Here is a 20,643-nt window from a genome sequence, read left to right as displayed (position 1 = left end):
CATGAACCTCGGCCAGGCGAGGGGGGGGGGGGGGGGGGCGGCCATAGGGCCAGCCCCCCCCCCCCCCCCCCCCTTGAAACAAAATATTAGCTACGTGCCCGACCGCGGCGGCGCTCGCATTTTGTGAACTTTGCAAACTCGAACCTTGCCTCAGCGAGGTTCGAAACTTTTCGAACTCAAACCTCAGGATGTTTGCGACATCTGTAGTTGCGACAGCCAAAACTGACTGCTTTGAAACAGTGAGACATCGTACACATGGTGTAAAGTTCTCATTAAATGATTATGCTGAATACTGTAAACGACTAAATTTTCGCGAGGACCTAATGCGCGAGGAAAATGCGTCCTGCGAACTATTCGGGCAATATGTGAACGCTACGAAAGTTACACTCGATTCGCGAAAATTAGAACCCGCAAATAATTTCCAATTTTTAGCCTTGACCCGATTCGCAAAAACTTCAGCCCGCAAAGATTAAGTCGTTTACAGTATGCAAGTGCCAGTTTGTCGTGCCAGCATTCTGCAAGTACTACAGTTGACAATCACTTTGCCACGACTGCCTTAAAGTTTTTGTCGAGAAAATGTTTTTAGTAAGGCACATAGTTCTGGTGCCTAACCTCTGAATTCACAAACCTCACTCCAATTGAGGGGCCCCTCCAGTTTTCCGAGGAAGGCGCTGGCCAATTGTGACGGCGGATCCGTCGTCGCCATTAGCCAGCGCCGGCCCTCGCGCCTTCCTCGAGGAAGTGGAGGGGCCCCTCAATTGGAGTGAGGTTTGTGAATTCGGCGATTAGTGTGTCTAAATCACTGCACTGGTGTTATCTTGTTCTGTCTCAAGGTTGTCTTTGCGACATAGAGGAACCGCCATGTTTCAACTACTAAAAGAGCAAGTATATAACTGCATTTGTACTATTTTGCTACTCTTGATAGCGCAATAGATTACCAGATGTCTAAATAAATCTTTACTTTCAATTTGTAGGTGCTGTCCTTTGGAAAGTAGAGTTTGCTGTCCGAAAGGGCCTGACTGGAAGCTCGTGCACGGACGAAACTGCTCTCTGGAACTCCGGCACGAAACGCAATGTGGTACCAGGTCAGATTGGAGACATGTACTTCACACTGAAGAAGGAGATGGGGGAGCAAGTACCACCCTCTGATAAAGTGCGTTTTGAAAAATTGAACACCCACGAAGAGTATGTCAAACATATGCAGGACTCGGTTGTGTCGCCACTCCTTACAGTGCAGGGAAGTCTGCTTCAAGCTACTATAGCTGCAGATGTGAGCTGCTTGGCATCAGGCGTCAGTGGCTTGAGGTGATTCATGGTAGTCATCAGAATGTTGAGCCGCTTTCGTGTAGTGCATGCTTTTCTTTTTACAAGAAGTGGGTTTCACTTGAGGAATGTGCGAGAAGTGCACTCTCTGAAATCACCACAGATCAGGAAGGCGAACACTGGAAGAGTAGCCAGAAGGTGCGGTTGACCGCGTCTATCCTGTCTAAGGTGCCAGAGAAGACGTCGACCGCACCTGACAACTTTGTTAATAGCTGTTTACACTTAAACTTTAGAGGTAATAAGTACACTGAGCACGGGAAAGTGTATGAACCTGTAGCTAGAGCGGCACACCAACAGAAGACTGGGAGGGAGGTGACCCTGTGTGGCACTGTCGTGAGTGCGACACACCCATTTCTTTCGGCAAGTCCGGATGGCCTTTCAGGACATGACAGCATCCTCGAAATTAAATGCCCCGCACCTGGCAACTGCAGAAAATACATTCGGGAAACAAGAGACTCTGATGTCAAAGTCATTAGAGCCGAGGGAAGTGGGGATGACAACGACGACGAAGACGACAATGATACTTACTTCCTTGCCAAAAATGGAAAGCGGGGTTTCTACTTTCAAGTCCAGTTTACAATGTTCTGCACTGAAAGAACCCGTTGTTTCTTCTATGTGTGGTCCCTTAATAAGGACGTCCTTTTTGAAGTGGATTATGACCAAGACTTTATAATTGACCACATCACCCGCTTTTCAGACTTCTATTTCCAGCACTACCTGCCAAGACTGGTGGATGCCGTACACGATCATACCGTTGTCCTGTCTGATGAGTATGCTACATTAGCTAATATGAAGTGAGCTGTTTCTGATCCTTTGCTCATGCACTGTTGTGAATCTTTTTAGAAGCAGGATCTAGACTACATTGTTAAGTTTGGCAGACAATATTTTTAGACTGTGCTGACAGCAAATTAACTGCGGCTAGCGTATTGCCACTCATGTTTAGATGTACATTTTTACCAGTGCAATTGCATCCACACTCGGGCATATGTGGCGAAAATGTGGGGAAAAAAAGTGGTTTGTGATATTTTTAGCACTGTCTTATTTTGTTCTGTCAATGTTCTTAAGGTGACTTCAGAATTCTTGATAATAAATAGAGTTCGTAATATGTTTAGCACTTGGATTGTGAAAAATATACGAGTGATAGATATACTAATTTTTATGCACGAGTCGGCAACTTGCATTTTGTGTGCCAAAACAAAAACCTTCGACACCAACTAGCTCCGTCCCTTTACCTGTTTGCCTTTCAGCTTTCTTGAAGTCCATTGATTCAACCACTTGCCACTCAGGTTCAAGAAGATTGGCAGCATCCACAGGACAGAGGTGCACCAGTTATCTTTATGCAAAAATGCTCCAAAAGCTAGGAGACATCAGAACTAAATTAAGAGCACCGACTTGACACAACAGAAAAAACGGACATTCCTGATAAATAGCATCGACTTGAGGTTGAACCTTGCATTCGCTTTGTAACCACTGAAGATGCCTCTTGCATGGGAGGCAAAACGTCATAATAGTAATTGTATTTCTGTTGTGTCAAGTGAGTGCTCTTATTTTAATTGGCTATCTTCATATAAGCCTCACTTGCACCAATCAAAACGATTGCACAATTATGGTATAACTTACCTACTTTCATTTAGAGCCACATGAAAAAGAACTGCAATAGTCCAGAGGAAAATAAAGATTATTATTCCTGTGTTCACATTGTGCTTATCTCTGAATTAGAAGCACATACATGCAAGTTTTTCTTTTGGCAATTTTTCCTAGCCAAGTCTACAATGTATTGTAGCCACCTGTTGTACCCACAAAGACACATATTCCACATCCATGACACCATCACCGCATGTCCGACTCGAGTGACAATGTGGATAAGCTAATTCCAATAGGCACAGGCGTACCAAGTGCTATGCATTCGTGGGTAGTTCCACATGCTGCCGCTTCATGACTACAAAAGTGGCGCTGTGGCCAGGGTACCGGTGCATGTGTGCTCGAAGGGGAACACAAAGGCGCCGCAAAGGCTGGATTTCGCCAGGTCCTCTTGTTTCCGCTGCACGGTATCTCGAAGTCCGGCTTTCGCCAAAGCAGTCTCCAATGTTAAATCTGCGTCCATTTGAAGCAATTCGGACAGCTTTCTGTCGCAAAATCCCACAATGAACTGGTCGCGGATCAGTCTTTCTTCGGGTCGCCGAATTCTCGCCTTGCTGCGAGTGTGTGTATGTAGCTAAGTGACAAATTGGTCCACCGTCTCATCGCCTCCCTGCACCCTCCGGTTAAGACAAGCGCTCTCGTACACCACATTCTTTGAATGCAGAAAGTGAGCGTTGAACCGCCTCTTGTGTGATTCTTGTACTCTGTCTCAGTGATATTAACGGTTAACATGCAATCTTCAAATTTGTCCAACCATGCTGGTCAGTCGGCGACGTCAAATTTGAAAGGGAACAGTTGATAGATGCTCATGGTTACTGGTGGGGTGGATGCAGCCGACTCCTCGTCAGGTAGGCCTTTCAGCAACGGGAGTGTGAAGTGGCTTGGTCACTCCTGACAGCATGTCTCAGCAAGCACTCTGTGTGTTTATTTTTCCCAGCGCTACCCATTCCAACCTCGGTCAGAACTAGAGCGCCACCATTAGTTGTTCACTAACACTACATGCGCTTCGTGAACCCTTTCTTAATCATTGTTGTCCCCTATCTTGCGCCTCTGAGGCTCTCTGTTGGCAATCAGGGGACCCTTCAAGTTGCACAGCCCAACACAGACCTGGACGATTTTGTTCATTATCTTTTTGTGGTGAATCGGCAGAGGTTGCTTCAATATCCGGTACGTTTTAATTCTTCCAATGGCCCTTTCCACTTGAATCCGCAGCCTTGAAATTTTTCTAGACACGGTCGCTTCCATTTCGGAGATGTGCTTCCGTCCTCTTGTGAAGGCTGGGACGTTCAGTTTCACCCCCTTTTCTTTCATCTCGGTGCTGAGGCTAAATCCTCTGTCAGCCATTATGTGATCGTTGTGTGACAGGTACTCGACGAAACCAGAGTCGTCTACTATGTGCTTGTCGGACGCACTCCCTCCGTATGCACAGGACACAAACATCACGAATCCACTCGGTGCGAGAGCAATCAGAAGCTTCACCGTGTTCCGTCCTTTGTAGTAGCTGAAAGACTGTCCTCTGGCAAACAGCCGTTTCGGCATTTGGAGTGGTGCTTCCGTGCAATCGATGATGGCTGTGGTATTTGCGTATCCACCCTCGATGAACTGAGCAGGGAGAGTCGCTAAAATCACCTCTTTTGGCAGCCAGACAATCACTTTGGAGAGAATGCCTGCTAAGATGTTCATGAGCTTGCGGGACACTCTTCCAACTTGCGCAACTGATATATGGAAGCGCCGTGCGAGGTCTCCATAAAGTAAGCACAGGCGCAAGCGCATCAACGTCATCAACACTTGGTCTCCAGTGTTCATGGTGCCAGACCTGTACACCATACTAACTGCAGCAACGAGCTTGGCAAAACCATCAAGGTTGAGACTTGTATAAAAACAACAGTCTGCTTCTGACAGAGTTTGCGACATTGGTAGATATACTGTTTGCGTCTCCGTTGACTGGGTTGCAGCTTGTGTTGCTGCATAGCTGTGTTCTGCTCGGACAGACTTGGAAAGGACCTCCCACTGTGTAGCACAGTTGACCATCAGAGGCCTCGCTTGCACACCATACACTTCAAGGTCCTCCCACTGTGTAGAACAGTTGACCATCTGAGGCCTCGCTTGCACACCGCAGTCGTGATACTCGCTAGGTGCGGGAGTCGCGGCAGCAACCTCTTGGTCAAGTCCATGTACAAATACACTTGACTGGGCAGGTGCTTGTGTTGTCCTGGAAGAGCAAGAACCACTACTTGAGTTGAAGGCGTCTGGGGCAGTTTCAGTTGATTTCTTGGATGAACAAGAACCACTGCTCAAGTCTAAGGCATCTGATGCTGACAAAACATTGGTTGGGCGTAGTGCAGTCGGATTATCAATTGCAGCAGACACCGTTGGGGATGTAACGTATGCTGAGGGGGCCTGCAGGTGCCTTTGAATTTGTCGCCGACCAGGCCTCACCTAAAAGGTAAATTGCAAAGAAGTGATGTGACACAAGAAATCATATTACCTGGCTATAGTCAGTGACCAGTTAAGAAATCAGTGAAGTAGTATAGAGGCCCTACCTACAAGCATTATGCGCCCAATTCAAGTAGCTCTGCTGACGGAAAAAAATATCAAGCAACCCCATTTTTTTAAGGAGGCCACTACATTGTATGTTTAGGGAACTCAAACTTAGCAGTGTTCAGTGTCCGTGAAAATAAATCATTAAAGGGTGACTCCTCTCAATTCCGAAGATTTCGGGATAATGGAAAATGAGTGATTTCGCCTTAAAAAGCCCTAGTAAAAGACACTACCATAAAATACCAGAGGAGCGCCCACCCCACTTCCACTGGATTAATCTAGACGTAGGAGCTTGTCTGGTCAAATGGGGCGCTCGACATCAAATTTTCAGAATTCCCAAGTTTGGAACACATTTAATAGCGGGCGCTTGAACGAGGTGGGCGCTTTCGCGGTATTTTACAATATGTCATTTGCTTCGCGAAAAATAGGATATATATTTTTAAATCTAATTTTAGACACGAGCAGAAATCTCAACTGAAACTTCGGCTCCGTCCGGCAACATTGACCTCGGGCCGCCTTGAACATGGCCATCACGTGGAACAAGATGTCGCGTGATCCTCTACACGACGTCGGGCGGGATTGGGGCGGGCGTGTGCCAAGGGGAAGTGTCGTCTGCACCATACTTTTCACCACATTTTGGTTTCTACGACATTCAACAACGTCTGCATAACTGCAGCATAAGTGCGTACGTAGTGTCCGTAGTGTGAATGCAGTTATGACGCAGGAAACGGCAGTAACAGCGGGGCGGCCGGACTGCTCCCAAGAAGCGTGCTGCACAGACGCGCCGAGAGATAACGTTGCTGACGTCACGTGTTACGCTTACTTAGAGAAGTAAAAACAAGCAAAAGGGGACAATTGTGATGACGTTGAGCTCATTGTTGGCTACGCCCACGCCGTAGCCTTAAATGCGCTGTTGGTTGCGCCCCCCTTTGCGCACTCGAGTCAGCCGATTTCGGCAACTTGGCGAGTTGCAAAATATGCCGAGCTGTTAAGAAACATTTAGACCGAACTACGTCGTAATATTTGACGTGTGGTCTTCCTAGGTGATAATGAACAGGACTACTATTTCTTTTATTTTTTATTGAAGCAGAGTTGCCTTTTAATAAAGAAAACTATGGCTACTATTCAGATGCAATCATACCACACGCTGCAGGTAGCGAAACTTATCGCCTGCCATGAACAACAATTTTCATGGTACTTAGCGAACATAATTGTAGCTCGCTGTCGGCGCACGCAAAGCAGCAGCGAACACGTTCAAATAAGTAAAGGTATTTTCGTTTTTCGTCGTAGCTACAACATGGTTGTGTTTTGGCATTGTTAGGTTCTCGGCACACCCTCTTGGAAAGGAAGGCAACTCGACCAGCGCTTCTATGTTGTGGCGAGACAAGCCCCTGCCGGTTGTGCCACCATCATTGCACTCTGGGTCATCAACTCTGTCAAAGACGTTCTCAGCTTTGAGTCAGTATTTTACGAAGCAATCGTGCCTATGCGGAGGGCAAGTTCATCTGCTTCTTGCGCAGGGGGTAGCGATGACGTCGGAATGCCGAGCCCCGATTGGCTGATCGCGACCCCCTATCTGAGCGTCGTCTGCTCCTTTGCATCGTTGTCTGCTCACAACGTCGAGGCTGCGCCTGCCTTACCTTTCCTGCGACATTCGGAAGTGCAGGTCTTTACGAGCGAGCTCGACTTCGCCTTTCAGAGAGGGCAGACGAAATCACTCGGGCGGTACGTTGTTTTTGTCTGACAACTAGCAGACGCGCATCAAGGAGATAAGTCAAAGGACTCACTGGTGAGGTGTCCCGAGGCACCGAGGTTTGTTTGCTAAGAACCGACAGGTGAGGGTGGTTAGTGTCCGCAAGTTCCCTCCCAAATACTTTTTCCCTCCTTCCGTGTGCGACGAGACTCCTCACTCTTTAACGGCGTCAGCGGGTTGGTGCAGTTAACGTCGTTTGCTTTACGTCTGCTAGTCAAAACGATGGCTGCTTTACCTTTCCTGCGTCTGTCGGAGATTCACCGGTGAGAACGTGGCCTTCGAAAAAGGCGAAAGGAAATACCTTGAAGGATACGTCCTTTCTTTTGAGGTGAGGGATTTCACTCTAGTTGCGAATGTCCAGGCGTCGTTTAAGAATTGTAGCTACGCGGTAAAGATGACGCTCTCCGATGAAGGTGACATTAGAGAGTCACTGTGAGTGCCCTCGCGGGGCCGCAAAGTACAACCACATGGTGGCTACAGCAATTTCCGTGGCTCTGAATGGACTGTCTAAGACGAACCTTCCACAGCAGTGGCTGCAACGCCCCAAGAGCAGCATGCCGCGGCAGGTCGCTCGCTCAGGCAAGAAGTAAACACCATGTTCATCGCTATTTTAAAACGTTTAGTTGCACAAGTTTTGTGAATGGTACCTTGCGTTTAATGAGTCGTTCAAAGATAATCTGCTAAAGACAGATGACAGCCGATGTAGTGACTGTAAATAAACAAATGCGGCTTTGCGATCGGTACTGTGAGCACATCATCGCCCAAAAGTGCTCGATCGCTGCTTGTCACAACTTTTTCGCTCGACTAAAAGGCTGTTGTCAGTTAGCGTATTATGGTATGTATGTGTGTCGTAAACCCAGGGGGCAAAAGTTTGAAAACCTGTGGTAATCTGTGGAAGAGAATCCGAGCAAGATCGATCGAGCTACCCGAGCGGCGTCGACGTATCGCGGAAGTTATGTTGTAGATTCGTTGACACCAAGACGTAATTATTGTTATAATACAAATAAATGCAAAGGTGCAAGCGAGCTGGACAAGAATGACGAAAATAATCCCTGGAGAAGGGGAACAAAAGGGACAAAGGACAACCACAGATCATTTTGGAAGGCCGCGTTCTCGCCGGTAAAAAGCGGTGAATCTCCGACAGACGCAGGAAAGGCAAAGCAGCCATCGCTTTGACCACCAGACGTAAAGCAGACGACGTTAACTGCACCAACCCGCTGACGCTGTTGAAGAGTGAGGAGTCTCGTCGCACACGAAAGGAGGGAAAACTTATTTGGGAGCGAACTTGCAAACACTAACCACGCTTACTGGCGGTTTTTAGCAAACCAACCTCGGCATTTAAGGACACCTCACCAGTGAGTCCTTTAACTTCTCTCCTTGATGCGCGTCTGCCAGTTGTTAGAAAAAAACAATGTACCGCTCGAGTTATTTCGTCTGCCCTCTCTGGAAGGCGAAATCGAGCTCGCTCGTAAAGACCTGCACTTTCGAAAATCGCAGGAAAGGTAAGACAGACGCAGACGACGTTGCAAAGGAGCAGACGACGCTCAGGTCGCGATCAGCCAATCAGGGCTCGGCGTTCTGATCTAACCCCTGCCCAAGAAGCAGACGAACTTGCCCTCCGCCAGGGTGTAAGATAGACAGGTGGGGAAACGGCCCATAGAAACCTACCGCAGCGCCGTGACCGGATTGTGTACTCGTCTGCTTGCGGGAGGCTTGCGGGTACCTCCGATTTGCGACAGATGGCGCTGCGGCGAGAAGAAGAAAATTGGAATCGAATTTGCATGGAACTCTATTGGAGAGTGCGCAAAATAAACTGAGAGCACGACAGTCCTCCATTGAAAATCCACGAGAAATCATCTTCGTCAGTTTAGCCGGTCGCCACCGGTCGCCCACCCGGAGTGAGAGTTCGCGGTGCTCCACATAGATGGCGCCACAGAAAAAGAGAAAACCGAGGGGGACACAATCCGGTCGCTGATTTGGCTCTCGTTTCGCCACCTGTCTATCTTACACCCTGCCCTCCGCATATCATCGCCTTTTGTCAAGTGCTAATGCAGGTGTGAGCACCGGTCATTTTCAACAGTTGTTAAATGTTAATAAGAGGTCATGTGGACCGGTACTGACTGAAACCAGGGGGCCCATGTTCGACAAATGTTTTGTTTCTCCTAAAAAGAAACGGAAGTGGCGGAACTGACGATATTGCGTCCGACTGGTTAGAGGCTCAAATGACGGAAGTTCCTTCTTTCGTCATTTGAGCCTCTAGCCAATGAACGGGGCATCGTCACCTCCGCTTCTTTTTAGGCGAAACGAAACATTTGTCGAACATACCCCCCCCCCCCCCCCCTCCCCCTGGTTTAGAGGGTAGTTAATCTATGAATTGTCTGATCTGGTTCGAAGTCAGGCAAATCTGTCAAACGTAATTTAGAATCCCTTCGTTTGATCTCCAAACCTCGGGTTTGAAAAAAAGGTTGCGGCATCTCTAGGCAAAAGAGCACACCAAACTAATTTTGCACTTCACAAAGTGTAAAGAAAACTATGTGCCAGTTATTTTCCAATTCATTTACCTTTCTCTGGTACCCAAGCTTGAGCATTGGCGCTGGATTAGTGGTCGTTGGCTTCCCGTCCAAAAAGTGCACTGAGCACACCTGGAAAACACATTTATGAAGGATTTGGTGACAACCAAGGGTCATCCAATAGTGTTCCCTCCAGCAATAGCACAAAGCACATTCTAAAGAATGCCACTAAGGTGCAATTAACGCTCGCTGCCTTGATATACAGAATAATCTGGGGAGAAATGTCTACATTGATACCTTTTATTGGGAAGATAACATATGCTCTAAGGTTTCGCGACACAGCACGAGCAAGCGGTCACACCGCAACACAGCACGAGCAAGCCGTTGCCGGTTTTTTCTAGGACAAATGAGATGCTATCACCACAATTAAGCTGTGAAAAAGGGATTCAGACGGGGAAAATCGGTCATCAATTCCGGAGTTGCTGACGGATTGCTCGCAGCAAATCGAAATACTGGGATCGGCTTGGATGCCTCGGTTTCAACAACCCGCGAGCAACTGGTCGAAGTAAAACAAAACGTCGCGCGATTCGAGAAAAATGCGCGCCGATGCCGTACTCGCGCTATTTTCCTGTGTAGCATTCGGAACCCGTCCAAGCGACCGCGCACGCCAAATGCGGCCTAAACAACAGATAAAGTATCACCATACTACTACTCACCCTTGAGTTTTTGCTCGGAGTGAAATTTTTTCTGTGCAGCGCGGTGATCCACTCATGCCGAAGGGCTGCGTCGGACGGAAATTTGTGGAAGCCGTACACTTCGCAACCGCAGTCGCCTCTTGTGCAGTCGTGTTGCGCGCAGTGGGCGTCTAAAAGAAGCCTGCGCTTCCTTTGGTTGTTAGCACAAGCAAAAACGGCACAGTGCCGTCCCGATGATCGACTTTCGTACATCTCCACTCCCGCAAAGCCGATGACAGCAGGGTAACAAGGGCAAATATCGGGTCACCTACGGCATCGCTGCGCGATGTAGGCAGCCCCCCCCCCCCCCCCCCCCCCCCCCCCCCCCCCCTGTCGTGGCGCTGCGAGCGCCTGGGTTCGAGAGTAGTATTTCTGGTTTATTGAACGCTGGGTGCGCGGATTTCGGACACTGGTCTATATGTTTGGGTGCCAAAATGGCCGATTAAAGTCAAAATAGAACAGTCGCAGGGGACGCTATTGAATGCGATAGCGTCCCCGAACTCGTCTTGGAACTAGTTATTTTGCCAAACGCCGGCGTCCAGAGTTCCGCATTCGCGTCCGAACGCGCTCGTACAGTGAGTAGAGACAGATCCAGATCTAGCTCTCTGTTTACCCACTAATGCTTCCAATGAGAGCTCGGCGTTCGGACGTCCTCCCGCCCTCTCGTCGCCTTTTCTCCCTCAGTTTCTCGGCGCCACACGTTAGGATTGGCCAAGCACAGGGAACGCACTGAATTGCCTGTGCTAAGGTGGTTAAGGTTCGGCTATTTCCGTCATCGCAGCGATTGGGAACGTCACTGCCCGAATTCATGTCGAGGCATTGATTGTCACGAGCCCATATTGAATGCTCGTGCTAGGCTCGCGTCGGGCCATTACGCGGTGACAAAGAAGCTTCTCGGTCAGTGGCCGTGATTGAGTGCCTTCATCCGCGCTGTGCTTAGGGTGATGACATCTGGCCATTATGTTTCAAACGCTTTTTTTTATTTGTTCAGAAGCGCCTGAAAGGGCGTCTCCCGGCACGCGCTCTTGCCGTGGACTGCGATAAGGCGACATTTTGTTTTCGGTGATTTCTTTGTAAATCCCAGGTTTGTACGTAACTTAAATACGCTACTGAAGTTACTGCATCGTAAATACTTTTGGGATTAACTTGGCATCTTGCAAATATTTTCAAGGCAGTATTCAGTACTCTTAGATATTTTTTTTTTACGAGTAACTTGTAATCCCTTCTTAAGTTACTCGTAATTTACATCCGCTTTTTTCGGAAGAAGGTCGACGGTGACCTAGGCTCAGCTGCGGCGACATCGCGTTTGTATCAATGGTGGCTTATATTTCGCCCCCAAGTTAACATAAAGAAGCTTGTTCCTTCTTTTTTCTATTGGCGTTTTTTTTCATTCGACCCAGCATAATACTCCGACACTAGGTGCCTCTGGGCGAGAGGTGGGGGCGAGAGGACATATTGTCACGAATGACACTTGATGAGGCGACGAAAACTGACGCAAACTAAACGTTTAATGGTTCAAACTTGTGCCAAAAAAAAAAAAAGAAACGAAAAATAACAGCAGAGCGTCGCGGGCATCGCAGGATCGAGAGCTATTGCGAGACTGACCGCGTGTCACCACACGGAGCCCCTTATGCACACGCTTTGGCTTCTGGAACAATCGGCCTAGAAGGTTCGGGGACGAGAACATTCGGACCTCGAACAAGCAACAGCGTTCTCGAATTTACCAGGACATTAAGCTGAACGAATAAATAAAAGACGCGTAACTCCCAGGAATCGAACCCTTGGCCTCCGCACGAAGGTCAATCGCGGTAACAATTCGGCCACGGACGCGCTCGCTCGCCGACGCGCGTGGCAATATTTTCTGTCGCACTCATTGGAGGAAAGGGGAAGCTCGTTGTATGATACTTTTCTTTAGTAGCGATTTGTAACTTTGAATTTGAATTTTGTTTTTTGTTTGATGTTATCATGTTCTCAGAAACATGGTATTCCGATGAACACGATGTTATAGAACTACCAATGTATAACAACTAGTTTTTAAACAGATCAACTGGGCGCAGAGGGGGTGCGTTGTTAATGTTAAGAAATAATATGCAAGGTGAATTGTTACCTGAATACTCATCTGTCACCAAAGACTATGAAGTGCTGTCCCTAGTTGTGGATAACAGCATTGCCTCGGTATCTTATAGACAACCAAATGGAAATCTAGTTTCCTTTTTTTCCTCTCTAGAAGGTTATTTTAGATTTGCTACGGAAAATCAGTATAATATTATTTTTGGGTGGAGATTTCAACTTGAACATGCTTCAAGACACCCCAAGCAAAAGGCAGATGTATTTGTTAATTAATATTAGTGGTTGTACAAATGTCATAAAATCACCCTCAAGAATTACGGTTGACTCTTCAACACTCCTCGTTCTGTTTATTACAAATTTTGACTTAACCTACATAAAATCGGGGATATTAAGTACAGATATAAGGGACCATCTGGCCGTGTTCATTTGCATAAAAAAAGAAATAGCTAAAACAACAAGGAAGCGGTTCGGTGCACCTTTTCAAAATATTACAGCGAATAGCGTTTCTGAATTTGGAAATAAACTTTTGGAGATGGACTGGAGCCAGGTCTATGAGGAAGTAGACGCGAACGAAGCATATAACGTGTTCTTGAACAAATTTAAGGAAATACACCAAACATGCTTTCCATATAAATCGATTAAATTGTCGAAAAGAAATCGTAAACCATGGATAACCACAGAACTTTTGTTTAAAATAAATAGGAAAATTATTTTGTACAAGATATTCGTAAACACTAAGGACCCTGAACATCTTAAAGCATTTAAATCATATTGTAACATACTTACAAGGAAATTAAGAAATGCTAGAGCAAGGTACCTTAATAACTACTTTGTGTCCACAGCAATGCTAACAGACGTCACGTGGAAAAAGCTTAACAATGCCCTGAACCGTTCACAGGAAATAAAGCAAATTGAGAAAATCGCCTTGTATAATGTAGAACTTAGAGGAACATTACTAGCAAATGCTTTTAATGACCACTTTGTAAATTTGGCAAAAGGTAATCCAGGCGAAAACGCTTGCGCGTATATTGAACGTAAAACTGAAAGTACGATCTTTCTTGAGCCAGTTTTGAATGTAGAGGTGATACACACACTTTGTGTTTTAAAAATAGTACAAGCTGTGACGCTGATGATATGCAGATAGGTCCGATAAAGCATGTAATAGATATCATATCACCCTGTCTGACATTCATTTTTAATCTCTGCTTGCAGTTCGGGGTGTTTCCAAACAATATGCAGATAGCTGAGGTCAGCGTATTATATAAAAAGGTGACAATTGAACAACATGGCAAACTACAGGCCTATTTCTGTCTTACCGTTGTTTTCGAAAGGCTTTAAAAATATTGCTTTCACGTATGGTAAAATTTTCAGATAAGCACAGTATAATCAATCCTTCGCAGTTTGGTTTCCGTAAAGGCCGGTCTACCGAGCTTGCTCTTTTAGAGCAAAAATAATATATTTTAAGCAACTTTGAGCAAAAAAAAAAGGCCCTTGGAATATTTATTGATTTGTGTAAAGCGTTCGATCATCTAAATCATAATCTGTTAATAACAACATTAGAAACGTGGTTTTCGTGGACAGGTATCAACTTTAATTGCGTCATATCTTTTACATCGTAAGCAATACGTCCATATATATGGCTATTCTTGTAATATAAAACCATTTGAATCTGGCGTTCCCCAATGAAGTATTCTAGGTCCTCTTTTTTAATTTATATGTCAATGATATCGTGCACTTAAATAAAAATATCAAATATGTAATTTACGCGGACGATACTAGTTTACTATTTGCAGGTAATAACTGTAATGAACTTATAACTAGCGCAAATAAAGCTCTTAAACACCTTGCGAAGGGGTGTAGCTGCGATTTTTTAAAAATCATTGAAAATAAAACAAAAGCGGTTTTATTTCACCTAAAAAAACAAGAATGTTACTTTCACTTGTGATATCGTTTGAAATTCGACTAAAATTGAAGTCCTCACTAGCTTTAGGACTCTTGTTGTCGTATTCACGAACCAAATGCGATGGGACGATCATATTAATTATATTTTGCTTAAACTATCGCGTGTCGTTGGCTTGATGTATCGACACCGCCATCGTTTGCCAAGAAGGGTCAAACTTTTAATTTATAACTCTTTATTTTTCTCTCATATAAACTTCTGCCATCTAGTTTGGGGTAATAGTACAAGTACAAACTTAAATAAACTACTTCTGTTGCAGAAAAAAAATGCTAAGAAACATTTCTAATGTCCCATACGACCACCCTAGTGAACTCTTATTTAAAAGTTTGAAATTGATTAATGTTCATAGGATATATAAATATCGTTTGTGTGTGTGTTATAAATCTGAAGTACAAAAAATTATCTTAACTGGCTTCTCTTGCTGCAAAAGTGCCAACTTACCCCACTCGAAGTTTGGAAAATTGGAAGTTACCCAATAGTAGAACGACCTATACTGAGCAAATGCTATATCTTATACGCTTCTAAACCTACTTAATTTTCTTAGCTTCAAAAATATTCATCCAATTAAGTCACTGAGAAAAGGTATTCAAAATGTTTTTTTTTTCAGTGTGGTTTTTTAGCACTACTTTCCAGAGCTTTGAGATGTAAAATACTTTGTGTATTCTGTGTTTGTATCTAAATGTATATATGTATGACATTTCCTATGTATGTATCCTCTCAACGTATCTATGGTATGTATCATGCATTACATAAATACAAAGTTACATAGAACACTCAATTTACGTATCATGTTACAACGAAACGCGTTAATATTGCCGCCTAATTACTTTTTGAATCTAATTGCGTCTTGTTTATTTTTTTCTTGCGCCACTGCTGTTTGTGTGAGAGGGGGGCCAGGGACTCGTCAAGCTGCATGATGCAGTTTTTTTCCTCGGTCTCCCTCCATCATTTGTTTGATGGAAAAATAAACATTATTTTTATTATTACTATTATTATTAACTTAACAATATTTTGGAAGTAGTGAGTTACGTTTATGAGCATTTAGTACTATACTCAGTTACTTTTTTACCTTGTATATTCAGTAACTTTACTTAAATGATTTTTTGAGTATCTTGGAGAAGTCTTGTATTTTCCCTGTGAGCGTAGGCTGTCGAGATGGGGTACTACTACAAAGATGCCAACTCGGACATGAAGGCACCCTGGCCATGGTCAGTGGCGTTGTGTGCGAGTATACTGGAGCCCATTGGAGCCACTAGATATGCCGCTTCAGAGAATCGGCACTTTCCCATCTTGTGGCTGAAAATCGTGGTTATCAGTTGTCTGAAGCTTCAGGAAAGGCTTTTCGGTCCTCCACAAATGTTTGAACAGTTCACGACTGAGCAAATCAATATTACATGAGCTTTCAAACACCAGATCTAGTGCCGAGGAAGCCACACTTCTAAATCATGACAATCGGTTGTTGCGTCTGCTCTGTGTTAAACACCAAGATGGCGACACCCACAACAATATTGGGGAAAAGAATGCCGATACTTTACGCGTGGCTCATCTAGTGGCTCTAGGTCCCACTAGGGCGCCCTCGTGTACGTTCTGCTAAGGTTGATGACATTTGACAATTTTGTTCAGGACGGTTTTCTTTTCTTGTTCGAGACTGCGCGTGAAAAAACGACTACAGGTTTGTGCTGCTGGCGATGACTGCTACGGCAGCATTTTGTTTCCCTCAATTCTTGTTTTGTATTTTTTTTGTGAGCGTACTGTCGGCATCGGGTACCACAAATAATGTCATCACCCTAAGCCAGGGGTCTCAAACACGTGGCCTGTGGGCCGCATGCGGCCTGCGACTCGCTGGGGCGCGACCCTCAGGCATCCCCCGGGTTTGAGCCTCGAGCATCTCGCGGCTGCGAGTCCCCGTTCTCATGTCAGAGCCCTACATGCGCCATAAATAATACTTTCATGTCGTGGATTCATTTCCGCTCGTAAAAGAGCTCTGCTCATATAACGTGTTCACATATTATATAATACTCTGTTTCCTTTTGGACTGAGTATTTCCTCTTCAATCCATTTGTTTCTCAGCCCTTTCTCGCGTAAATCAACCGGAACGACAATACCACTATACTAGGCTACACGTGAGATCTTTGCACAAAGGGGCTCCTCGGCTCTATGAAATCTCGCTAAGCAGAAGCAACTGCCGAAGAAAAAGCTATGTGCTCAGAGTTCTGACCGTCAAGGAAATACCTTTAAAATACAAGTATTTTTTTATGCTGCTATGAAAATTGTCAAGAAAGTAAAAACTACCGCATTTGTTTCCATGACTGTTGAGCCTAGTGAATTGTGTGACAGGGTAACAACAGTGTGATTGCCCTTCTTCTATCGAAAACTGTATGTACGTTGGCGTTTTATATCTTATAATATCGGTTGTGGGCCCAAAGTACATAAAAAACAAGTGTCATTGGAAATACGGTGGGCTTACAAAAAGCAGAGCACGATGTCCATTCTCTAGAAAAGCCCTGGTGTCACTGGGAGAATCGGCTGCTTTCCAACATGAAACACCAGTTTTCTTGCTAATAACCTAAGTATTGTCCCTCCCCCCCCCCCCCCTTTTTTTTCCCGTTGGCCCTGGGACTTTGAGGAGTGAGCTGTCTGGCCTCACACTTCAATTAGCTTAAAACGCCTGCCCTAAAACAACGTTGCCCTAAACAGAAGGACAGAGTTACACTAGGACCCACTAAAGTGAATGGATCCCGGGAAGGTAGCGCCAAGCTCTCCGTATGCTCGGCTTTTCGGTTTGTAGAATAAGCTCTTTGACCTCTTCATTTTCGGTGAGCCGATCCGAATTCCCGGTGCCAGGTTGCTTTATAAAGATATTCCTTGTATACCGAGATTTCGCCATCCACTCGCGGGCTAAACGATATCCAAATATTCGCTCCCCTACCACATGCGGCGTCGGTGCTTGGCGGCATATAAAATAATTTTCCTGTCTTTAAATACGCAAGAAGAACAATATCATAATAACAGATCTGCTGATATCAGCATAATTAGTTGATTGGCTACAGATTGCCAGAGACGCTTATATTGACGGGAACACTTTTAGTACGACGAAGTTCTCTTGCGATCTTGGCGCGACTGGTTTAGTACGACCCCTTCCAAGCTCGAAGGTCTGAAAGGGCCGAAAGGCTACTGCCATGGCAACAGAAACCGATCAGCCAATCACCTTGCGAGGTTTGGCGGTCTATATATTAGTATCTCTTTGTGTCCAGCTAACTAGCATGCAGAGAAGGCAATGGTGCTGCTTTCCCATGATCTATTGACTTTAAGTCCCGCTACTGCCAGTAAGCTCGTGGGAAGGGAGAAATATGAATACCCAGTATCGTCGCACGCGGCCCCCAACACAAAAGTATTTTTGGCGCCCTACGCAGTGGTGACCTCTCGTGAGCCTGCTCGCTGTACTCAGGGCCGGATGAAAAGCTGCAAGGGCCTGGTTGTAGAAAAGTTGAAGGACCCCCTTTAGTTTGAGACTCGCCACTTTTGTGTTTTGTTTTTATTTCGGCAAAACAAATAGCAAGTTTTTTTATTAAATTTCTAGATGTTTCTCAGCTTTCATGAGGTGTTGTTAACAACTTAACATAGACAAATATTTATGTCTAACTTACCTACGTTTTTAGGCAGAGTTAGCATCTTATATATCAAAATATTTTATTCCTTCCCGCCTTGAACAGGAGAAATGACTGTTTTATGAGAGTCAAAATTAGGAGAAGGCAGCCTCTATATCAAAATCTCACAAACATGTACAGTATATAACGTGCCTTACATACTATTTTTTAGATAAATGTATTTGAATTTTCTCAAACTTTAGTGCTCTTTTGGTTTTAGTAAGATACATGCATTGTGAAATGAATTTGGAGCATGTAAAAATGTGTGATAGGGGAAGTCGACGTATTTTTAATTACAGCAAGCTAACATTCCTAAAATCAACGTTGCACTGGATGCACATTTTGTTCTCTTCGAAACATTTGCAGAATCCTATCTCTGAACCGAACTCTGGGTACTTCTTAAGAAAAAGGTATTAGAATTGCAAGATCGTTTTGTCCCTTCGTGGATTTCGACCAAAGGATGTAATAAAAGTAAGCCATGATTTCCCAAACGACTACGAGAGTTGATACAGCGCAAACAAAGAATCTATAGCGCTTTTAAATACAGTCTGTCAGCTGGAAATATCAGAAAACTGAAAGTGACAACCAGTGAGCAAAGCATCGAGATAGCGAAAGCAAAATATATATTTGAGTCATTTTAGCCTAAAATGAAAGAAATCCCTCCCTCTTGTGAAAGATACGTTGTAATCACTGACACTTCTCAAAAGGCAGAATGTTTTAACTCTTACTTCAATTCTGTGTTTTCGTCGGGCGTTACAACTAACACCACCGCCAGCTGTACTCTAGATGGAACCTTGCCCATGGAGAATATATGGTTCAATGTAAGTAGGATAGCAATGTTATTAGAGGGCTTAAATGTTTCAAAGGCTGCTGGCCCTAATTACCTGCCGACAGCATTGCTAAAATCTTGTGCTGGTTCAGTGTCCCCCTCTCTGAAAATGGTTTTCGAAAAGTTACTGAACGATTGCTTTCTGCCAGATGATTGGAAGGTAGCCTCTGTCGTACCAGTCCATAAATATGGGCCTCGTAATAACGTCTTAAATTAGAGTCCTATTTTATTGACTTGCTTTTCTTGCAAATTCAAACGCACATCTTGTAACGTCCATTCTGTGGGAATACCCTTGCTGCTACCCGTCTCGGGCAATGACACAGCACACAGTTTCAACAACACGTAGACATTTAATGACCGTTATCGCCCGCCCTGCTATCCCATTGCAAGAGACCTCGCGCATACGCTGCGACGGCCCTTTATCCGCGGCGGAGCGCCGCTCGCGTGGCCAAATGCCCTTGGCCCCCTCGCGGTGCAGATGAGCACTCGGATTTGGCAAAGGGGCAACCTGGGTTAACACTCTGGATGCTCAGGTTGCACACAATTGTTAAACATATGGATGCTCACTCATTGTTGAATCCGTAACAACATGGCTTCCTTCTTGCGTCACGCAGGTAGCCGAGTTTACTCACGATTTGTCTGAGGCAATGGATAACCGTAAATCTGACGACTGTGTTTTCTTCGACTTCAGTAAAGTGTTTGATGTGGTATCTTATAACTTACTGCTATACAATTTATCGCATCATAATATTAATTATAAAGCTATCTCCTGGATTTTCGAATATTTGCACGAAAGATGCCAGTATGTTGTAGTGAATGGAAGTAAACCAAAAATCGCACTAGTAACATAAGGAGTCGGAGAGGGGTCGGTTTTAGGGCCTATATTAATTTTAGTTTATGTAAACGATAGCAATGAGTTCGCCACTTCGGAATGTTCGCAGTCGATTACATATTATATAGAGAAGTAACGTGTTATAGTGACAATTTCATAAGTCAAAGGGATCAAGATACTACAAATTCGTGGTCCGACAAATGACGGATGAAATTCAACCTAGATAAAACCGTGCGCATGGCTTTTTCTAGAAAACAAAAAACCACCAGATCTTACGATATCAACAGTGCTCGCTTAAAAACGGTTTCAGTTCACAAGTTTTTAGGTGTTTACTTCATATCCTAGTTCAGCTAGCATGGACATGTAGATTGAAGAGTAGCAAAAACTTCAAAATCTTTGGGTTTCTGGCACCGAAACGACAACTGTTTACAGGTTACGCGGAAACAATTATATAAAACAAACGTGATAACTATGTTAGAATATGCTTGCACAGCGTGGGACCCCCAACTAGTCAAAAAGTTTAACACCTAGCGGTTAGGTATGTGTTACGAAACTTTTTAAAACATAAAGAGTTTAGTGCAACGCGCTCAAGACAAATGTTGAAATGTAATAGACTGAAATGCAGCAGAGCAAGGCTCCGGTTAAAGTTTTTCCACTGTATATTTCACTCGTAGACTGGCATCACACGTGAAACTTAACTGTATCCCCATATTATCTATCCGCGCGTGTAGATCATACTCATAAACTGCGTGATTATAGGTGCAAGACTCCGACTCTTAAGAGTTATTTTTTCCAAAAACACT

General features: G+C 44.8%; 1 protein-coding gene across 1 annotated transcript; it reads right to left on the bottom strand.

The window, feature by feature from the left end:
• Positions 1-3,984: 3,984 nt before the first annotated feature.
• On the bottom strand, positions 3,985-4,791 carry LOC120840329. The gene has a single exon (XM_040210795.2). It carries the CDS (start codon positions 4,789-4,791, stop codon positions 3,985-3,987), a length of 807 nt encoding a protein of 268 aa, XP_040066729.2.
• Positions 4,792-20,643: the final 15,852 nt, after the last annotated feature.

Source organism: Ixodes scapularis, unplaced genomic scaffold, assembly GCF_016920785.2.
Source record: "Ixodes scapularis isolate PalLabHiFi unplaced genomic scaffold, ASM1692078v2 PGA_scaffold8__174_contigs__length_109621045, whole genome shotgun sequence".
Lineage (NCBI taxonomy): Eukaryota > Metazoa > Arthropoda > Arachnida > Ixodida > Ixodidae > Ixodes > Ixodes scapularis.
This window is presented reverse-complemented; position numbering and strand designations above follow the sequence as displayed.